This window comes from Phoenix dactylifera, chromosome 2, assembly GCF_009389715.1.
Source record: "Phoenix dactylifera cultivar Barhee BC4 chromosome 2, palm_55x_up_171113_PBpolish2nd_filt_p, whole genome shotgun sequence".
In the NCBI taxonomy this organism is placed as follows: domain Eukaryota; kingdom Viridiplantae; phylum Streptophyta; class Magnoliopsida; order Arecales; family Arecaceae; genus Phoenix; species Phoenix dactylifera.
This window is the reverse complement of record NC_052393.1, coordinates 11,408,680-11,425,696: the sequence shown is the minus strand read 5'-3', so window position 1 is coordinate 11,425,696 and position 17,017 is coordinate 11,408,680. Positions and strand designations below refer to the sequence as shown.

The 17,017-nt window shown below is 44.0% G+C and overlaps 3 protein-coding genes across 3 annotated transcripts; 1 reads left to right on the top strand and 2 right to left on the bottom strand.

The window, feature by feature from the left end:
* Positions 1-1,494: 1,494 nt before the first annotated feature.
* LOC120104401 lies at positions 1,495-2,111 on the top strand. The gene is made up of 2 exons (XM_039115464.1): positions 1,495-1,633; positions 1,724-2,111. The coding sequence occupies exons 1-2, from the start codon at positions 1,523-1,525 to the stop codon at positions 2,021-2,023; spliced, it is 411 nt and encodes a 136-aa protein (XP_038971392.1). The 5' UTR covers positions 1,495-1,522; the 3' UTR covers positions 2,024-2,111.
* Positions 2,112-3,376: 1,265 nt separating this feature from the next.
* LOC120104630 lies at positions 3,377-4,774 on the bottom strand. Its single transcript, XM_039116116.1, has one exon. The coding sequence runs from the start codon at positions 4,772-4,774 to the stop codon at positions 3,377-3,379; it is 1,398 nt and encodes a 465-aa protein (XP_038972044.1).
* A 6,059-nt stretch (positions 4,775-10,833) lies between these two features.
* Positions 10,834-13,200, bottom strand: LOC120104627. Its single transcript, XM_039116112.1, has 3 exons — positions 12,878-13,200; positions 11,751-12,795; positions 10,834-11,661 (listed from the first exon to the last, which is right to left on the bottom strand). The coding sequence occupies exons 1-3, from the start codon at positions 13,198-13,200 to the stop codon at positions 10,834-10,836; spliced, it is 2,196 nt and encodes a 731-aa protein (XP_038972040.1).
* Between the last annotated feature and the right edge of the window lie 3,817 nt (positions 13,201-17,017).

The window sequence follows — 17,017 nt, the reverse complement described above, 5'->3', positions numbered from 1 at the left end:
GTTGAGAATACCCGCATAGAACAGCTCGATAAGAGGGTGTCGACAATAGAGAAGGTCCTACGAGATAAGGGCCTTCTGGCTGATGACAAACCTGGTGGGCATGCTACTGTTCCTCCTGAGGTAAGCATGCTTCCTCTGTATAAGGTCTGACAAGTTAACTACCAGTTCTAGTATGAATCGACTTGCTTGATTTAAACAACCTCTTCCTTGGTTACGTGAAGGAGCATACTACAGTTGATCCACCTATTCACGACGATGCTCTTCATAAAGATCATATGCAGCATAGTGCTGATTCGGTGGAGGTATGTAATTTTTTGGTACGTAGTGTTCGCAGTTTTGAGAATGGTACTATAAATTGTCTTGAAATGCATTTTCAAATCAGGTTATTTCGTCCACTGATGCTGAAGCTAAGAAGAAACAGAGAGCTCCCAGGTCATATGTGTCCTCCTTATGCAAGCGCGTGAAGCTGGGAGCACGCGAGCGCAAGCCATCGGAGAAAGCGAAGGCCATATCAGACCAGCCAAAGACCTATAAAAGGGCTAAAAAAAGGGTCAAAGTTGCCGAAAAAGGTGAGGTTTGTACGGGAATTACTATTGTGTCCGAGGATTCGCCCGCTCGGTCAACCAACATATTCGACCCACCGACAAGTTCATTAATGGAGCTCCAAAAATCGGCTCCAACATGGGAGGAAACCTCTCCCCCGGGAGCGGTATAGAATTGTTGTCTCGTCCATATGTGTTTATTTATCCATATTGAATTTGCTAAGTCTATACAGTTAAGTTTCCTAACCAAAATATCTGTCGTCACCATTTATTTAAAGTTAAGGATGTTCAGAGAGTGGCACTGAAACGTAGCTTTCATGGGAAGGGGACAAGTATACTCCCTATTAGGTATGAAGAAGCTATTAAATTCTTCCTCGAAGAACATGAGTTTGGGTAAGTTAATTATATTAATTGACCGTTTTTGACAATTATCGCATTTCAAGTTTCTTAAACATAACTGTTTTATGTAGGGATATAATATGGGAGGACGAAGATCGTACCAAACCTGCATGCAGCCCTGATGCCTTAGTGCAGCTCCTGCATGACAAGGCTCTACGGAGTGACGTATGCTCCTACAATGAACTACTACTGCAAATTGTAATTTGGTACTGACTGCGTACTTCTTTTATTGCGTACAGGTAATCAATGTGTACTTTCGCATTTTGGAGCTTCTGCCTCGTGCCACTAATGAGATTATTGACAATCCATGTTTATATTTGCGCTGCGAGATCCAGGTTTTGAATTACTGCTCATGATGTCTCGTTCTTACATTTTTCCAATTGAAATTCAGCGTGCCATCTAAGCTGTGTTAAATAAATTGTATGCAGGCTGCCGTGCTCCAGCATCTACCATTGGATTACCTCTCAATTACCACTGATGTTACCAAAAGAATCATAGAGGCATTGCTGCCCAGTATTCAAACATGGCTTCGGGAATTCAGACGTGCCGATCTTCAAAAGTGTAGATATCTCTTCATTCCGATGAATACGGGATGGCATTGGTATCTACTTTCTCTGGACTTGAAGGACCAGCGTTTCGAATGCTACAACTCCTTGTGGAGTTTCGACGTTGGGGAGGACGCTGTTAGATATGTTGGTATCACTTGTGAAACCTAATATTACTGAGAACCTTCTTTAGCAGGCGTATGTTCTTAAAATTTTGCATTCTTCACATTATTACAGGCTTCTTTTGTGAGATCGTGGCTAAACGACGTTGTCGGATTTCGTATCCCAGAATTAGCATATTCTGAAATTCGACAATGTGCACAACAACGAAATGATAGTGTTGACTGCGGGGCATACATGCTTATGTTTGCAGAGGGACTTACCCGAGGCAGCACGAGACCATTAAAGGAAGAATTGAAGGATCCATCTTTATACAGGAGCTGGGCTGCAGGGAGTATTCTATTGCATTCCGGGAGCGTTGCCAGCGTTAGGTTTAGGTCAATGTACCCTGGGAAGACTTGTATAGAGAAATCGTAGACTACGTGTTGTATCACATGAATGCAAATTAGTTGTAAAACTTGATTGTAAATGTGTTATAAAGGATGTTTGTCCAACTGTAATTTTCTTGTTCTCTGTAATAAAATATTTTCAGACATAATATCATTATTCCGTGCAAAGTCCTCATGTATTGGCAATTTTTCCAACTCCCTGTCATGCTCATCGCTTAAACGAAAAGTCTACGGTGACTTATTAAACTGAGCCACCTAAAAATTGATTTATACAGTACGAGTTTATCGTAACAATATCATCCTGCACAAAAGTAATAATGATATGCATCAACTTTGGTGGTTTCATAAAGCGTGTCGGAGTTCGAGAAACTGTCGCCTACCATTCATGTGGTTGAATCCTAAATTCAGAGGTCGACACTGGCACACCACGAGTCGAGTCTGGCACAGCATCCTAAATTCAGAGGTCGACATTTGTTCGCGACGAGTCAAGCTAACTCACCAGCCACTCTTAAGGGATGCAAACCTGAATGTCCGGAGGTCGACTCTGGCACACCAGCCACTCTCTGTGTTGGCTCTGTGCCACTTAAGGGGTCGACTTGCCATTCACTGGAGTCGACTCCCTTAGACTGGAGTCGACCCCAGCACACCAGGCACTCTTAAGGGTCGACTCCCTTATGTCCAGAGGTCGACTCCAGTCTGCCTGAGGTCGACACTTAGGCTCTGGCTGTTTTTGGGTGCTCTCTGTCTTGCCTCTGTGCCACTTAAGGGGTCGACTCGCCATTCACTGGAGTCGACTCCCTTAGACTGGAGTCGACCCCAGCACACCAGGCACTCTTAAGGGTCGACTCCCTTATGTCCAGAGGTCGACTCCAGTCTGCCTGAGGTCGACACTTAGGCTCTGGCTAACTTTGGGTGCTCTCTGTCTTGCCTCTGTGCCACTTAAGGGGTCGACTCGCCATTCACTGGAGTCGACTCCCTTAGACTGGAGTCGACCCCAGCACACCAGGCACTCTTAAGGGTCGACTCCCTTATGTCCAGAGGTCGACTCCAGTCTGCCTGAGGTCGACACTTAGGCTCTGGCTAACTTTGGGTGCTCTCTGTCTTGTCTCTGTGCCACTTAAGGGGTCGACTCGCCATTCACTGGGGTCGACTCCCTTAATCTAGTTAACATTTATTTCTTTCTCCTTTTTTAGCAATCTTCTGGATGTTACGAATACACAATTACCATAGAATCAAAATATCATTATACAAGCCATGTTGGTCAAAAATAGAACATTTCATTGCAATTGTTGACATTACATAAATATATTACAATGAGTCTCCTCGAGACCTATTAAACTCTTGCAGACAAAATAACCTTAGTTTCTACGAAAAGAAGAAATCATGGGGCAGTGAAACTCGAAGAAGCTCTTGGCAGTCTCCCCATTACAAGACCCAGAACTTCTGAAACTTTCTGCAGAATGGCTGCAACTTCAGAGTTGGACTGGAGATAGGACTTGTTCAGGTCAGCTAAAGTCTGATTGATCTTATGAAGTGATTGTAGAAGTTTGTCGCATACATCCTGTGCATTTTCATTCAGATTCTCCATGTCCTTTTTGACAGATTGTTGAAGCTTTTTGGTCTCCTCTTCTATGTCCACAAATCTCTGGTACTGTCCTTGAAGAAGACATCGAAGACTGACCATTTCCGCCCTCATTTCAGCGACCAATTCACACACGGTTGCATTGGAAGGTACCAAGTCTGTACAAGCAACATCTCTAGAATTTCTTAGCTCTTGCACGATATCATCCCTTAGTGCTCTGAACTGCTCAGCACTAAGTCTAACTTCAGTGGGCTGCTGAGTTTGGGCAATTGGTTCTTCAGTGGGAGGATGAAATGATTCTTCATTTTCGACAGGTCGCTGCTCTTCTCTATGGCACGCACTGCTCTTCCCTTCATCTTTTCTTATCCACTGACCATCTTTCTTACGAAAACCCATTCGATGTAGCGACCGGTCATTGTAAGTATCCCAATGACCAAGAGTTGTAGATGGTTCCCCTTCAGTATTTACACCGAACTCCTCGAAGACTAAGGTTAAGAGCATTCCATATGGCAAGGATGCCCTAGCTCTAGAGGCAGACTCTACCATGTGTCTAATAATCAGGTGAGGTAAACTAAGGGGGCTACCGTTCAGAATGTGGAAGATAACAAGAATATCTCTTTCGGACACAAAATCAAACCTACCTGTTTTCGAAAAGAGGATTCGGCTAACAATATGATGTAATAGTCGATTTTCCACACTAAGTCGGTTGGCCGAAATTTGCTCAAGTGGACTAACATTTTCTGTGCCAAGAAGATATTGAATGCCCAACACTCTATTTTCTAAAAAATCTTCGGTTGAACCAGAGGTTGGGATGTTCACAAGACTCCCTAGGGTTTTCGGGTTTAGCAGAATTGGGGTTTCCTTTACCACACTTTCAATGGTAGCAATTCCGGTTTTGAGATTGGCATAGAAATGGCGAACAAGGTTCGGGTACGTCGGAATGTCAAGGGAACATAGGGTTTCCCAACCCATGGCTTTCAGCTTCAGACCTATGGTAAAACCCTGGGCTTCTAAGAAGTCGAAATCTATTTTCCTACCGAGAGAAACACGACGAGTCACCAAAGGTACTTGCCTAGGAGGAGATGGAGCATGCGGACGAGGAGGAGGAACGTCGTTTCTTGCCTTGGACCTTCGCTCGGTTGCTTCCGGAACATTACTTCTCTTCTTTGAAGGCCGCACGACCTGCTTCCTCGGCATGGCGACGGATGGATGATAGATAGAGAGGAGGGAAGTAAGGAATTGGACGAACGAAGAGACGCAAGGAGCACGGGAAGGGAACTTAGGTCGACTCCACGAAAATAGAAGGGAAGAGGGAGTCGATTGACCTCAGGTTTTATTTCCTTATTGGAGTTACGGGTCGACCTCAGGCAAGAAGATATCGACTCCTACGAAATGGAGTCGACTCCATCTTGATGAGAGGTCGACTCGTAGCTTGGCTGCGTACACAGGCGCTATTTGGAATACTCTGAGAGAGTTATGGGGTCGACTCCAAATATCAGTCGGGTCGACTCAATCGTAATAACTGTGTTCCCAGAGAAGCTAACTGTGTTCCCAGACAAGCTAACTGTGTTCCCAGACAGCATGCTAACTGTGTTCCTAGACAACCTAAGTGTGTTCCCAGAAACAAGCTAACTGTGTTCCCAGAGAAGCTAACTGTGTTCCCAGACAACCTAACTGTGTTCCCAGAAACAAGCTAACTGTGTTCCCAGGCAAGCTAACTGTGTTCCAGAACCAAGCTAACTGTGTTCCCAGACAAGCTAACTGTGTTCCCAGACACTCCATAACTGTGTTCCCAGAGAAGCTAACTGTGTTCCCAGACAAGCTAACTGTGTTCCCAGAACCAAGCTAACTGTGTTCCCAGAGAAGCTAACTGTGTTTCCAGACAAGCTAACTGTGTTCCCAGACAAGCTAACTGTGTTCCCAGAAACAAGCTAACTGTACAAGCTAACTGTGTTCCCAGAGAAGCTAACTGTGTTCCCAGAGAAGCTAACTGTGTTCCCAGACAGCAAGCTAACTGTGTTCCCAGAGAAGCTAACTGTGTTCCCAGACAAGCTAACTGTGTTCCCAGACACTCCATAACTGTGTTCCCAGAGAAGCTAACTGTGTTCCCAGACAAGCTAACTGTGTTCCCAGAACCAAGCTAACTGTGTTCCCAGACAAGCTAACTGTGTTCCCAGGCAAGCTAACTGTGTTCCCAGAACCAAGCTAACTGTGTTCCCAGAGAAGCTAACTGTGTTCCCAGAGAAGCTAACTGTGTTCCCAGACAGCAAGCTAACTGTGTTCCCAGACAAGCTAACTGTGTTCCCAGACAAGCTAACTGTGTTCTCAGAGTTTTGAGTCGACCTCACCGAGTTTTGAGTCGACCTCCGTGCAGTGGGAGTCGACTCCGGTGAAAGACGAGTCGACTCCTTAGGTGGCACGGAGCAAAGACATACATGCTAACTGTGTTCCCAGAGAAGCTAACTGTGTTCCCAGAAACAAGCTAACTGTGTTCCCAGAGAAGCTAACTGTGTTCCCAGAGAAGCTAACTGTGTTCCCAGACAGAATGCTAACTGTGTTCCCAGACAAGCTAACTGTGTTCCCAGACAAGCTAACTGTGTTCCCAGAAACAAGCTAACTGTACAAGCTAACTGTGTTCCCAGAGAAGCTAACTGTGTTTCCAGAGAAGCTAACTGTGTTCCCAGACAGCAAGCTAACTGTGTTCTTAGAGAAGCTAACTGTGTTCCCAGACAAGCTAACTGTGTTCCCAGACACTCCATAACTGTGTTTCCAGAGAAGCTAACTGTGTTTCCAGACAAGCTAACTGTGTTCCCAGAACCAAGCTAACTGTGTTTCCAGACAAGCTAACTGTGTTCCCAGACACTCCATAACTGTGTTCCCAGAGAAGCTAACTGTGTTCCCAGACAAGCTAACTGTGTTTCCAGAACCAAGCTAACTGTGTTCCCAGAGAAGCTAACTGTGTTCCCAGACAAGCTAACTGTGTTCCCAGACAAGCTAACTGTGTTCCCAGAAACAAGCTAACTGTACAAGCTAACTGTGTTCCCAGAGAAGCTAACTGTGTTCCCAGAGAAGCTAACTGTGTTCCCAGACAGCAAGCTAACTGTGTTCCCAGAGAAGCTAACTGTGTTCCCAGACAAGCTAACTGTGTTCCCAGACACTCCGTAACTGTGTTCCCAGAGAAGCTAACTGTGTTCCCAGACAAGCTAACTGTGTTCCCAGACAAGCTAACTGTGTTTCCAGACAAGCTAACTGTGTTCTCAGAGTTTTGAGTCGACCTCACCGAGTTTTGAGTCGACCTCCGTGCAGTGGGAGTTGACTCCGGTGAAAGACGAGCCGACTCCTTAGGTGGCACGGAGCAAAGACATACATGCTAACTGTGTTCCCAGAGAAGCTAACTGTGTTCCCAGAAACAAGCTAACTGTGTTCCCAGAGAAGCTAACTGTGTTCCCAGACAAGCTAACTGTGTTTCCAGACAGAATGCTAACTGTGTTCCCAGAGAAGCTAACTGTGTTCCCAGACAAGCTAACTGTGTTTCCAGAAACAAGCTAACTGTACAAGCTAACTGTGTTCCCAGAGAAGCTAACTGTGTTCCCAGACAGCAAGCTAACTGTGTTCCCAGAGAAGCTAACTGTGTTCCTAGACAAGCTAACTGTGTTCCCAGACACTCCATAACTGTGTTCCCAGAGAAGCTAACTGTGTTCCCAGACAAGCTAACTGTGTTCCCAGAACCAAGCTAACTGTGTTCCCAGACAAGCTAACTGTGTTCCCAGGCAAGCTAACTGTGTTCCCAGAACCAAGCTAACTGTGTTCCCAGAGAAGCTAACTGTGTTCCCAGACAGCAAGCTAACTGTGTTCCCAGACAAGCTAACTGTGTTCCCAGACAAGCTAACTGTGTTCTCAGAGTTTTGAGTCGACCTCACCGAGTTTTGAGTCGACCTCCGTGCAGTGGGAGTCGACTCCGGTGAAAGACGAGTCGACTCCTTAGGTGGCACGGAGCAAAGACATACATGCTAACTGTGTTCCCAGAGAAGCTAACTGTGTTCCCAGAAACAAGCTAACTGTGTTCCCAAAGAAGCTAACTGTGTTCCCAGACAAGCTAACTGTGTTCCCAGACAGAATGCTAACTGTGTTCCCAGAGAAGCTAACTGTGTTCCCAGACAAGCTAACTGTGTTCCCAGAAACAAGCTAACTGTACAAGCTAACTGTGTTCCCAGAGAAGCTAACTGTGTTCCCAGAGAAGCTAACTGTGTTCCCAGACAGCAAGCTAACTGTGTTCCCAGAGAAGCTAACTGTGTTCCCAGACAAGCTAACTGTGTTCCCAGACACTCCATAACTGTGTTCCCAGAGAAGCTAACTGTGTTCCCAGACAAGCTAACTGTGTTCCCAGAACCAAGCTAACTGTGTTCCCAGACACTCCATAACTGTGTTCCCAGAGAAGCTAACTGTGTTCCCAGACAAGCTAACTGTGTTCCCAGAACCAAGCTAACTGTGTTCCCAGAGAAGCTAACTGTGTTCCCAGACAAGCTAACTGTGTTCCCAGACAAGCTAACTGTGTTCCCAGAAACAAGCTAACTGTACAAGCTAACTGTGTTCCCAGAGAAGCTAACTGTGTTCCCAGAGAAGCTAACTGTGTTCCCAGACAGCAAGCTAACTGTGTTCCCAGAGAAGCTAACTGTGTTCCCAGACAAGCTAACTGTGTTCCCAGACACTCCATAACTGTGTTCTCAGAGAAGCTAACTGTGTTCCCAGAGAAGCTAACTGTGTTCCCAGACAAGCTAACTGTGTTCCCAGACAAGCTAACTGTGTTCTCAGAGTTTTGAGTCGACCTCACCGAGTTTTGAGTCGACCTCCGTGCAGTGGGAGTCGACTCCGGTGAAAGACGAGTCGACTCCTTAGGTGGCACGGAGCAAAGACATACATGCTAACTGTGTTCCCAGAGAAGCTAACTGTGTTCCCAGAAACAAGCTAACTGTGTTCCCAGAGAAGCTAACTGTGTTCCCAGACAAGCTAACTGTGTTCCCAGACAGAATGCTAACTGTGTTCCCAGAGAAGCTAACTGTGTTCCCAGACAAGCTAACTGTGTTCCCAGAAACAAGCTAACTGTACAAGCTAACTGTGTTCCCAGAGAAGCTAACTGTGTTCCCAGAGAAGCTAACTGTGTTCCCAGACAGCAAGCTAACTGTGTTCCCAGACAAGCTAACTGTGTTCCCAGACAAGCTAACTGTGTTCTCAGAGTTTTGAGTCGACCTCACCGAGTTTTGAGTCGACCTCCGTGCAGTGGGAGTCGACTCCGGTGAAAGACGAGTCGACTCCTTAGGTGGCACGGAGCAAAGACATACATGCTACCTGTGTTCCCAGAGAAGCTAACTGTGTTCCCAGAAACAAGCTAACTGTGTTCCCAGAGAAGCTAACTGTGTTCCCAGACAAGCTAACTGTGTTTCCAGACAGAATGCTAACTATGTTCCCAGAGAAGCTAACTGTGTTCCCAGACAAGCTAACTGTGTTCCCAGAAACAAGCTAACTGTGTTCCCAGAGAAGCTAACTGTGTTCCCAGAGAAGCTAACTGTGTTCCCAGACAGCAAGCTAACTGTGTTCCCAGAGAAGCTAACTGTGTTCCCAGACAGCAAGCTAACTGTGTTCCCAGAGAAGCTAACTGTGTTCCCAGACAAGCTAACTGTGTTCCCAGACACTCCATAACTGTGTTCCCAGAGAAGCTAACTGTGTTCCCAGACAAGCTAACTGTGTTCCCAGAACCAAGCTAACTGTGTTCCCAGGCAAGCTAACTGTGTTCCCAGAACTAAGCTAACTGTGTTCCCAGAGAAGCTAACTGTGTTCCCAGACAAGCTAACTGTGTTCCCAGACACTCCATAACTGTGTTCCCAGAGAAGCTAACTGTGTTCCCAGACAAGCTAATTGTGTTCCCAGAACCAAGCTAACTGTGTTCCCAGAGAAGCTAACTGTGTTCCCAGACAAGCTAACTGTGTTCCCAGAACCAAGCTAACTGTGTTCCCAGAGAAGCTAACTGTGTTCCCAGACAAGCTAACTGTATTCCCAGACACTCCATAACTGTGTTCCCAGAGAAGCTAACTGTGTTTCCAGACAAGCTAACTGTGTTCCCAGAACCAAGCTAACTGTGTTCCCAGAGAAGTTAACTGTGTTCCCAGACAAGCTAACTGTGTTTCCAGACAAGCTAACTGTGTTCTCAGAGTTTTGAGTCGACCTCACCGAGTTTTGAGTCCACCTCCGTGCAGTGGGAGTCGACTCCGGTGAAAGACGAGTCGACTCCTTAGGTGGCACAGAGCAAAGACAGAGAGCAGCCGAAATAAGGGAAGCCTAAGTGTCGACCTCACCGAGTTTTGAGTCGACCTCCTTGCAGTGGGAGTCGACTCCGGTGACGGACGAGTCGACTCCTTAGGTGGCACAGAGCAAAGACAGAGAGCAGCCGAAATAAGCGAGGCATAAGTGTCGACCTCACCGAGTTTTGAGTCGACCTCCTTGCAGTGGGAGTCGACTCCGGTGACGGACGACTCGACTCCTTAGCTGGCACAGAGCAAAGACAGAGAGCAGCCGAATTAAGGGAAGCCTAAGTGTCGACCTCACCGAGTTTTGAGTCGACCTCCTTGCAGTGGGAGTCGACTCCGGTGAAAAGCGAGTCGACTCCTTAGCTGGCACAGAGCAAAGACAGAGAGCAGCCAAAATAAGCGAAGCCTAAGTGTCGACCTCACGGAGTTCTGAGTCAACCCCAGGGCAGTTCGAGTCGACCCCAGTGAAAGGCGAGTCGCCCCGTTAAGTGGGACAGAACAAAGACAGAGAGTGGACCTTAGCTCAGCCAAGCCTAAGAGTCGACCTCTTTTCCTACCGAGTCGACATCGGGACAGATCGAGTCGACTCCAATATTTTCGGAGTCGACTCGTTAAGAGTCTCAGATTAGGCAAAGTCGAAGGGAAGCCGGGAAACGGGATTTTAGGTGTCAATATAAATTTTTCCACGCCATATTCAACTATTGTAATTGTCAGAGCTGACGTCGAATGCTATGCCAACCGTTGATTAACTGTGTATCATTACATGTTTGTAACAATTTTTTAACTGCATTCCGGTTTGAAGTAACTGAATTAAAATCTAACAAAAAATCAACATATACAATTCAGTTTGCACTTCATTAACATCAATACAAGAGTTTTGTTCTTAATATGCTGTGACTAACATGAAAATACATTGCAGGTATCTCGATACATTCTTCATAATGTCCATATTCTTTACTTGATGACCTCATTACAAGTCCTTCTATTGTGCCCAACCTTCCCGCATCGTCCACATCTCATTTCACGTACTGACTCCACTTGCGAAGATCTTCTCTTCTTTTTAGGCCTGCCAGGACGTGTCTTTCTTATAGGGGGTAGAATGCGAATCTCTTCAGAGGCACTTTGGGGTTTCTCCATGTCAGGAATTGGACTGATTGCTTCGGCATATGTTACTCTATACAATTCAGCTTGGAAGCAATTGTCGGTGAATTGGTATAGTGATCTGCCGTCCTTCTCGATGCATGCACAAGCATGCTTACATGGCATGCGGAAGATTCGCCACTCGCCACAAGAGCAGCTACACATATGCAGGTCAACTTTGCATGAGTAGTTGGTATCCTTTACATCATATATCATTATGTTGGACGTAAATACAGCTAATCTCCGACCATCTTCCGCATTTTTTTGTAACACTTTCTCCGCATCAGGACAAAGTTGAGATTGAATGCTATATCCTCGATTACGCCGTTGATGCATCATCTGCATTATTTGGATCCTTATATGGTCAACCATCTGAGGCACAGGGAGATGACGAGCCTCCAGGACCCAACTATTAAAAGACTCTGCCACATTCGATGTCATGATGCCCCAGCGTGGACCTGGAAATACAGCATTCGCCCAATGCTCCGGCTTTGCATGTAGGAGAAAGGTGGTAGCACCAGGGGCTTCTGATGTAAGCTTTGCAATTAGCTTTCGGAATACAGTAAGCCTTGGTGTATAGGCAGCAGCATTTAGTAAATTAATGAGGCTCTTTCTCTCAGCTGCACGATAATGGACAAGGACCTGCATTGATAATTAAAATCAAATATACCACATGCTACATTACTTAGATACTTTGTAGTTTAAATTATTCATAATATGACGATGCAAACCTGATTCTTGAAGTTTTCTTTCACATGACGTATACAATATGAGTGGTAAGAATCAGGAAAGTACTTCGGCACGGATTTAATAATGCCCTGATGTCTATCCGTCATAAATGTGAACTGTTGACCACTATACTCAGTACAACTATGAATAGCTTCTTTCAGAAACCGGCAAAACCATTCCCAATTTTCATCACATTCTATATCTACAACACCATAAGCTATAGGAAACATATCATCATTTCCATCTTTGGAAGTGGCTCCAAGCAATACACCTCCATCCTTATGCTTTATAAATGTGCCATCCATAAAAATCAGAGGACGACATCCTTTTATGAAACCCATTAGTGAAGCATGAAAACAAATGAATAGACGTCTGAATCGACCATCAATTGTTTCGTACTCTGCAATGCTGCCGGGGTTGGTCTGACGAATGGCATCGCAATACCAGCGAATCCGTTCATAAGATAGCCGGCTGTTACCATAAAGATCCATCATGGCCACCTCCTTACCATGCCAAGCTTGATGATACGGCAATTCAACACCATATTGTCGTCGAATATCCTTTACAATATCACTCGGCTTATATAACGGCATATCTTGAAGTTGATCTTTAACAATTTTGGAAACCCAACGTTTTGAAGCCTTTGGATGAGACCGCACTTGCAATCCTCCTCCACATGTGTGGTTACAGTGCATTTTTTTAATTGCAAACTTTTCACCATTCCCAAGGCGAGAAGCATGAATACGCCATTCGCAACCTTCATAAACACATTCTACAGTAACTCGATCACGATCGTTCTTCACGAAGACAAAATCCCTGCAAATTGCAATGCAATAGTTGCGAATGGTGTCACGTAGAGTTTCCACATTCATGAACTCCTGACCAACACCCTCTATACTATTTTTCCAATCATCCAACGAATTTTTTTGACTTGCTTCCTCTTCAATTGCGGCTCTTGTTTCTTCAACAACTTGACCAAAATTACTTGAGCTACCCTTCGAAAAATTTTTCCCTCTCGAACTGATTTCAGCACAATGCGATGAGCCACTGTTCATACAATAGGATAAACATTATTTTAGCAAACTTACTAAAATCCGTTGCACAAAACAATATTTAAAAAAGGGAATACCTCTCAATTACCACAGCAGCACCTTCGATCAAGGTTGGAGAATGAGTAACAACCATCTCGATCACCTTGGCATTTAAGTTGACGTGTATTTCATGCATGTTACGAACATCCTTATCGCTCATGAGCGTAACAAGCATTTTAGACTTGTTTGGAATATAAAACTTAACTTCTATCATTGTAGAAGATAAATGTCTCCACCTTTCAACTATTTCCTTAAAAATTTGATCAAGAATTGTGTCTTTTGAGATGGAAATAATCACAGCTTCACTACCATAAGAACAAATGGCCATAAAAACAGAGCTACCAGTGTCTTCCGAAGCCATGACAATGGAAAAAAGAGGAGGCAATGAACAGATAATTCCGAATTGCAAACAGACTTAGGAATATAGTGGAGCAGAGTCTCACTACACAAAGAAAGAGGGACTATCAGCGTTCTCTCAAACAGGGAACCGGTAAAGAGTAAGATGTAGTCTCAACGTTTTTAGGTCAACACAAAGGCTCGACATGCTCTCTCCCTATCCATCTAGCATCCATCCTAATGGGTGCTTGTCTCTTCCCAGACCAAACAATCTCCATTGGCAAAGACAAAACAGAGAAGAACGGAGACAAAACGCATACCCTGTTGCGGCCTATTTTTACACCTTTTTCCCGTCTCAAAATCTTCCTCGAAAGCCATCTTCGGTAAACACCTTCCGTGGGATCACCAGGGGCATCCACGCTTAAGGGCTGCAAGTCGGATTTTTACTTCGGAGCATCTTCGGTAGACAAAAACAGAGTGTTTCCGGTTCCAAAACAGAACGCGGTACCTATTTTTTTCCCGCTTCCGGTAGCCTGGGGGGTACTTAAGTAACCTGGGGGCACTTTGGGTACTATATTTTAAAGCAAACAGTAACTTAGGGACCGGGAATTAAAGATCCATGAAGCGGTGGACCGGAAGTTTGTTTTTGGGTCAACCGGGACCTCTTGTTCCAGCGGGGTCTTTTGAGGGACGGGAAAGTAATTTCCCGATTTTTTTTGCGTTCTGACTTGGATTTGTCTCGCCAGCCGCATGACCTCTCGGGATGGTTGCAAAACTTTCCCACTTGTTTGTCTTGAACGGACGCCAAGGCTGACGGAGTCACTGTTTTGAATGATGCTGCAATTGCTCAGTATCGTTGCCGCTTACCAAGCGGACGCAAGTTCTGGTCAAAGAAAATTCCAGGGCAGGGAGAAATTGCTGTCCTTCCACTCGCGTTCGGTGCCACCAAGAGGCCTCTCCGAGGCACGGTAATCCTTACGGCGAGGTGCAATATAGTTGATTTATTTTGAGATTTTCGGATGAGCGACGGTTTCTAATCCACCGTTTTGGATTTCCGTTCTTCCGTGGGGGCCTCCACGACTATGAGTATGAGGGGAAATGGTTGGAAGAAGGAAATGAAAATGACGCTGATGAGACCGCAAATTTACTGGTCCCACGCCTTTTGGACTCGTAAAGCACGTTTGGTTCGCGGAAGAAGAGGGGAAAAAAAAAACAGTGTGGTGAACGAAAAATTAAAACGATGCTACTTATTTGATTGAAATTTTTAAAGAAAAGGGGCGAAAAAATTATATTTTCATAAAAATATGATTCCGACGTTTTATGAAAGTATTTCGCATAAGAAATATAGAAAAGTTACTTTCTTGTGATTCGAGAATCGAAATATTTTTAATTTTTTTTAAAAAGACCCTTCAGCTATCCTTATTTGATCCAAAGCATTAAAGACTTAATTTTTATTAAAGGTATAATAGAAATTACACATAACTTTCCTAAGAAAGTAGATGGTCAACCAAACATAAGTACTCTAAAAATTTGTCATTTTCCTAAGGTCAACCAAATATGCCAAAAGTACTTCTCCGGCATCCTCTTCCTAAGAATCTGCTTTCCAGAAATCATATTTTCTATGGGAAAAAATGCTTTCCGCGAACCAAACGAGCCCGTAATTTATTTGTTAAGGTTGTTCTAGCTACCGAGATGACGACATTTAAAATTCTATCTACTTATGTGATTCCTGGTATCAACGCCCCGCCCATTTGGGATACTGGGATTTGAATTTGGATCACAGTCGAGCTTTATTTTGAGCTTCTCCTCCATCCCAGTGGAGATCTAACTTTGAATAGGACTCGAAGTATTTTCTTAATTTTTCTCTTCGAATGCCATCGACACCGTTGTTGCTGTCATTCGTTGCCAAAAATAAGGACCCGGCCCCCTTGTGCTACTCCTCTCTTCCTTTTTTGAGACATTTTAAAATATCGCTTCTGCTTGGTGATTGTCAAAATTTAACCGAAAAGGGCAACGCTCTATTTTTCTCTATTTTTGGAAATCGACCCTTTTTAATTCCGATTTCGGCGGCCTCTGTCGCTGACGCTTGCCTCCGGAGGCTTTTTTTGATCCCTGAAATGGCTGGAAGCCGTGGCCGGAGCTCCAGCCACTGGGATGTGTTGGATCCAAAGTATGGGTGGGCGGAACCCCTGTTTTGATTCATTTTGTCAACACCGGCCCCTAGTTGCCACCAGTCGCCTGTTGTTCGATCGTAGGTCCCTGATCTCGGGCACCAACTGCAACCACCTTCTTTCTTCCTCTTTCTTGGTTAGAGAGAGAAGCTTACTTTATCTCTCTTGCTCTCTCTCTTTACCACTCTTTCTCTCTCTGTATGTTTTAGTGGACCAGTGGTGGGTTCAGAATTGTTTGGTAGATTTGAGCTGACCTTTGGAGGGGTAGCATTGCGGGACCAGAGGTCCCAAGTTGGTATTGCAAACCTTGGGTCCCAAGCCAATATGATGAGATTATCTATTGGTAAACTTCAATATTAACCATAGTTAATGTGATTAATCTGAGGATGTGATTTGACCATGTAGGGGGGTGCCCGTTTGCCGTTTGGGCAGGCAGATGTTGAGTAGACCACTTTGCCCTCGAATCATAGATCGAGAAATGGATCAGTGTGCGTTGTACTTGATTCTAAGATTGATAGAGGTAAGAAGTCCTGTACACAATTACTTTTATGGATAATATATATTTTGTAACATCTATCGATGATTTTGGGATTTGCATCATTTTTTGTTTGATTTCTTAATGATTTCTGATATATATATTTTGTTAATATATAAATATATCAAATATCGATAATTATGGCTGCTTGGATTATGGTTTTGGTTGTTGGGATATGATGTTAATTATTTTAGAATTTGGACATGAAATATAATATAAGATTATAATTTTTTGGTATGGATGAAATTGAATAATTTGATTGATAAACAAAAGGATTTGGACTAAATATGTTATGGATTGACTGTTATAGGCCAAATCGTGACATATTGGTTTGCCACTGTGGGTTGAAGCGTAATTACTTTGGATTGCCACTGTGGGCTGAAGCGCAGTTATCTTAGTTTTCCGTCGCGGGCCAAAGCGCGGATATTCTAGTTTGCCACTACAGGCCGAAGTTCAGTTATCTTGGATTGCCACTGCGAGCTGAAGCGTGGATGTTTTGGTTTGCCAAGTCTTTGGTTGAAGCAATGCCATGAATAGTCCAAATCAGAGAGATAATGATTGATCGAAAATCTAGATAAAAATGGAAGATTAAAAATATAAAACCACCATATGATAATATCTTACACATTTTCTAGAAAACATTATATGTTTGATAACTTACATTATGGATGTATATTTTATCGAGCTATGTTGGATAATCAGTATGAGATTTTATGATTTTTGCTTGTATTTTGATATAGTTTATAGTTAATCTTATTTTTTATTTACCATATTTATATCGGTGTGAGTGTGTGAAATTTTTACTGGGTTGTAAAGCTCACAAACCTCTTTTTTTTTTCTTTTATCGCAGGATGCATGGTTTCATATACGTTGGCATGGAGTTCGAGCATCAGAGTCATGTGTTAGTTAGTTTAGTTTTTGATATCGATAAATATTTGAAGATCTTATAATTGAACTAGTTGGATTATTTGAATATGATGGATTTATTTATTTTGATTATTCGGTTATTTACTATTGATTTTTTGGATACTTGCTCATCTTAGGCCTTGCATGATCTTTAAGGCATCACTCTACGGCTCATGCAACCGTGTCATTTGGCCGACTTGGGTGATGGGTTCGGGGCATGATAGAAGTAG

Coding starts and splice junctions, on each gene's coding strand:
- LOC120104627 (XM_039116112.1), bottom strand. CDS start 13,200: ATGGCTTCGGAAGACACTGGTAGCTCTGTTTTTATGGCCATTTGTTCT. Junction 12,796..12,877: donor GCTGCTGTGGTAATTGAGAG/GTATTCCCTTTT, acceptor TTGTATGAACAG/TGGCTCATCGCATTGTGCTG. Junction 11,662..11,750: donor AAGAAAACTTCAAGAATCAG/GTTTGCATCGTC, acceptor TTATCAATGCAG/GTCCTTGTCCATTATCGTGC.
- LOC120104401 (XM_039115464.1), top strand. CDS start 1,523: ATGAATACGGGATGGCATTGGTATCTACTTTCTCTGGACTTGAAGGAC. Junction 1,634..1,723: donor GGGAGGACGCTGTTAGATAT/GTTGGTATCACT, acceptor ACATTATTACAG/GCTTCTTTTGTGAGATCGTG.
- LOC120104630 (XM_039116116.1), bottom strand. CDS start 4,774: ATGCCGAGGAAGCAGGTCGTGCGGCCTTCAAAGAAGAGAAGTAATGTT.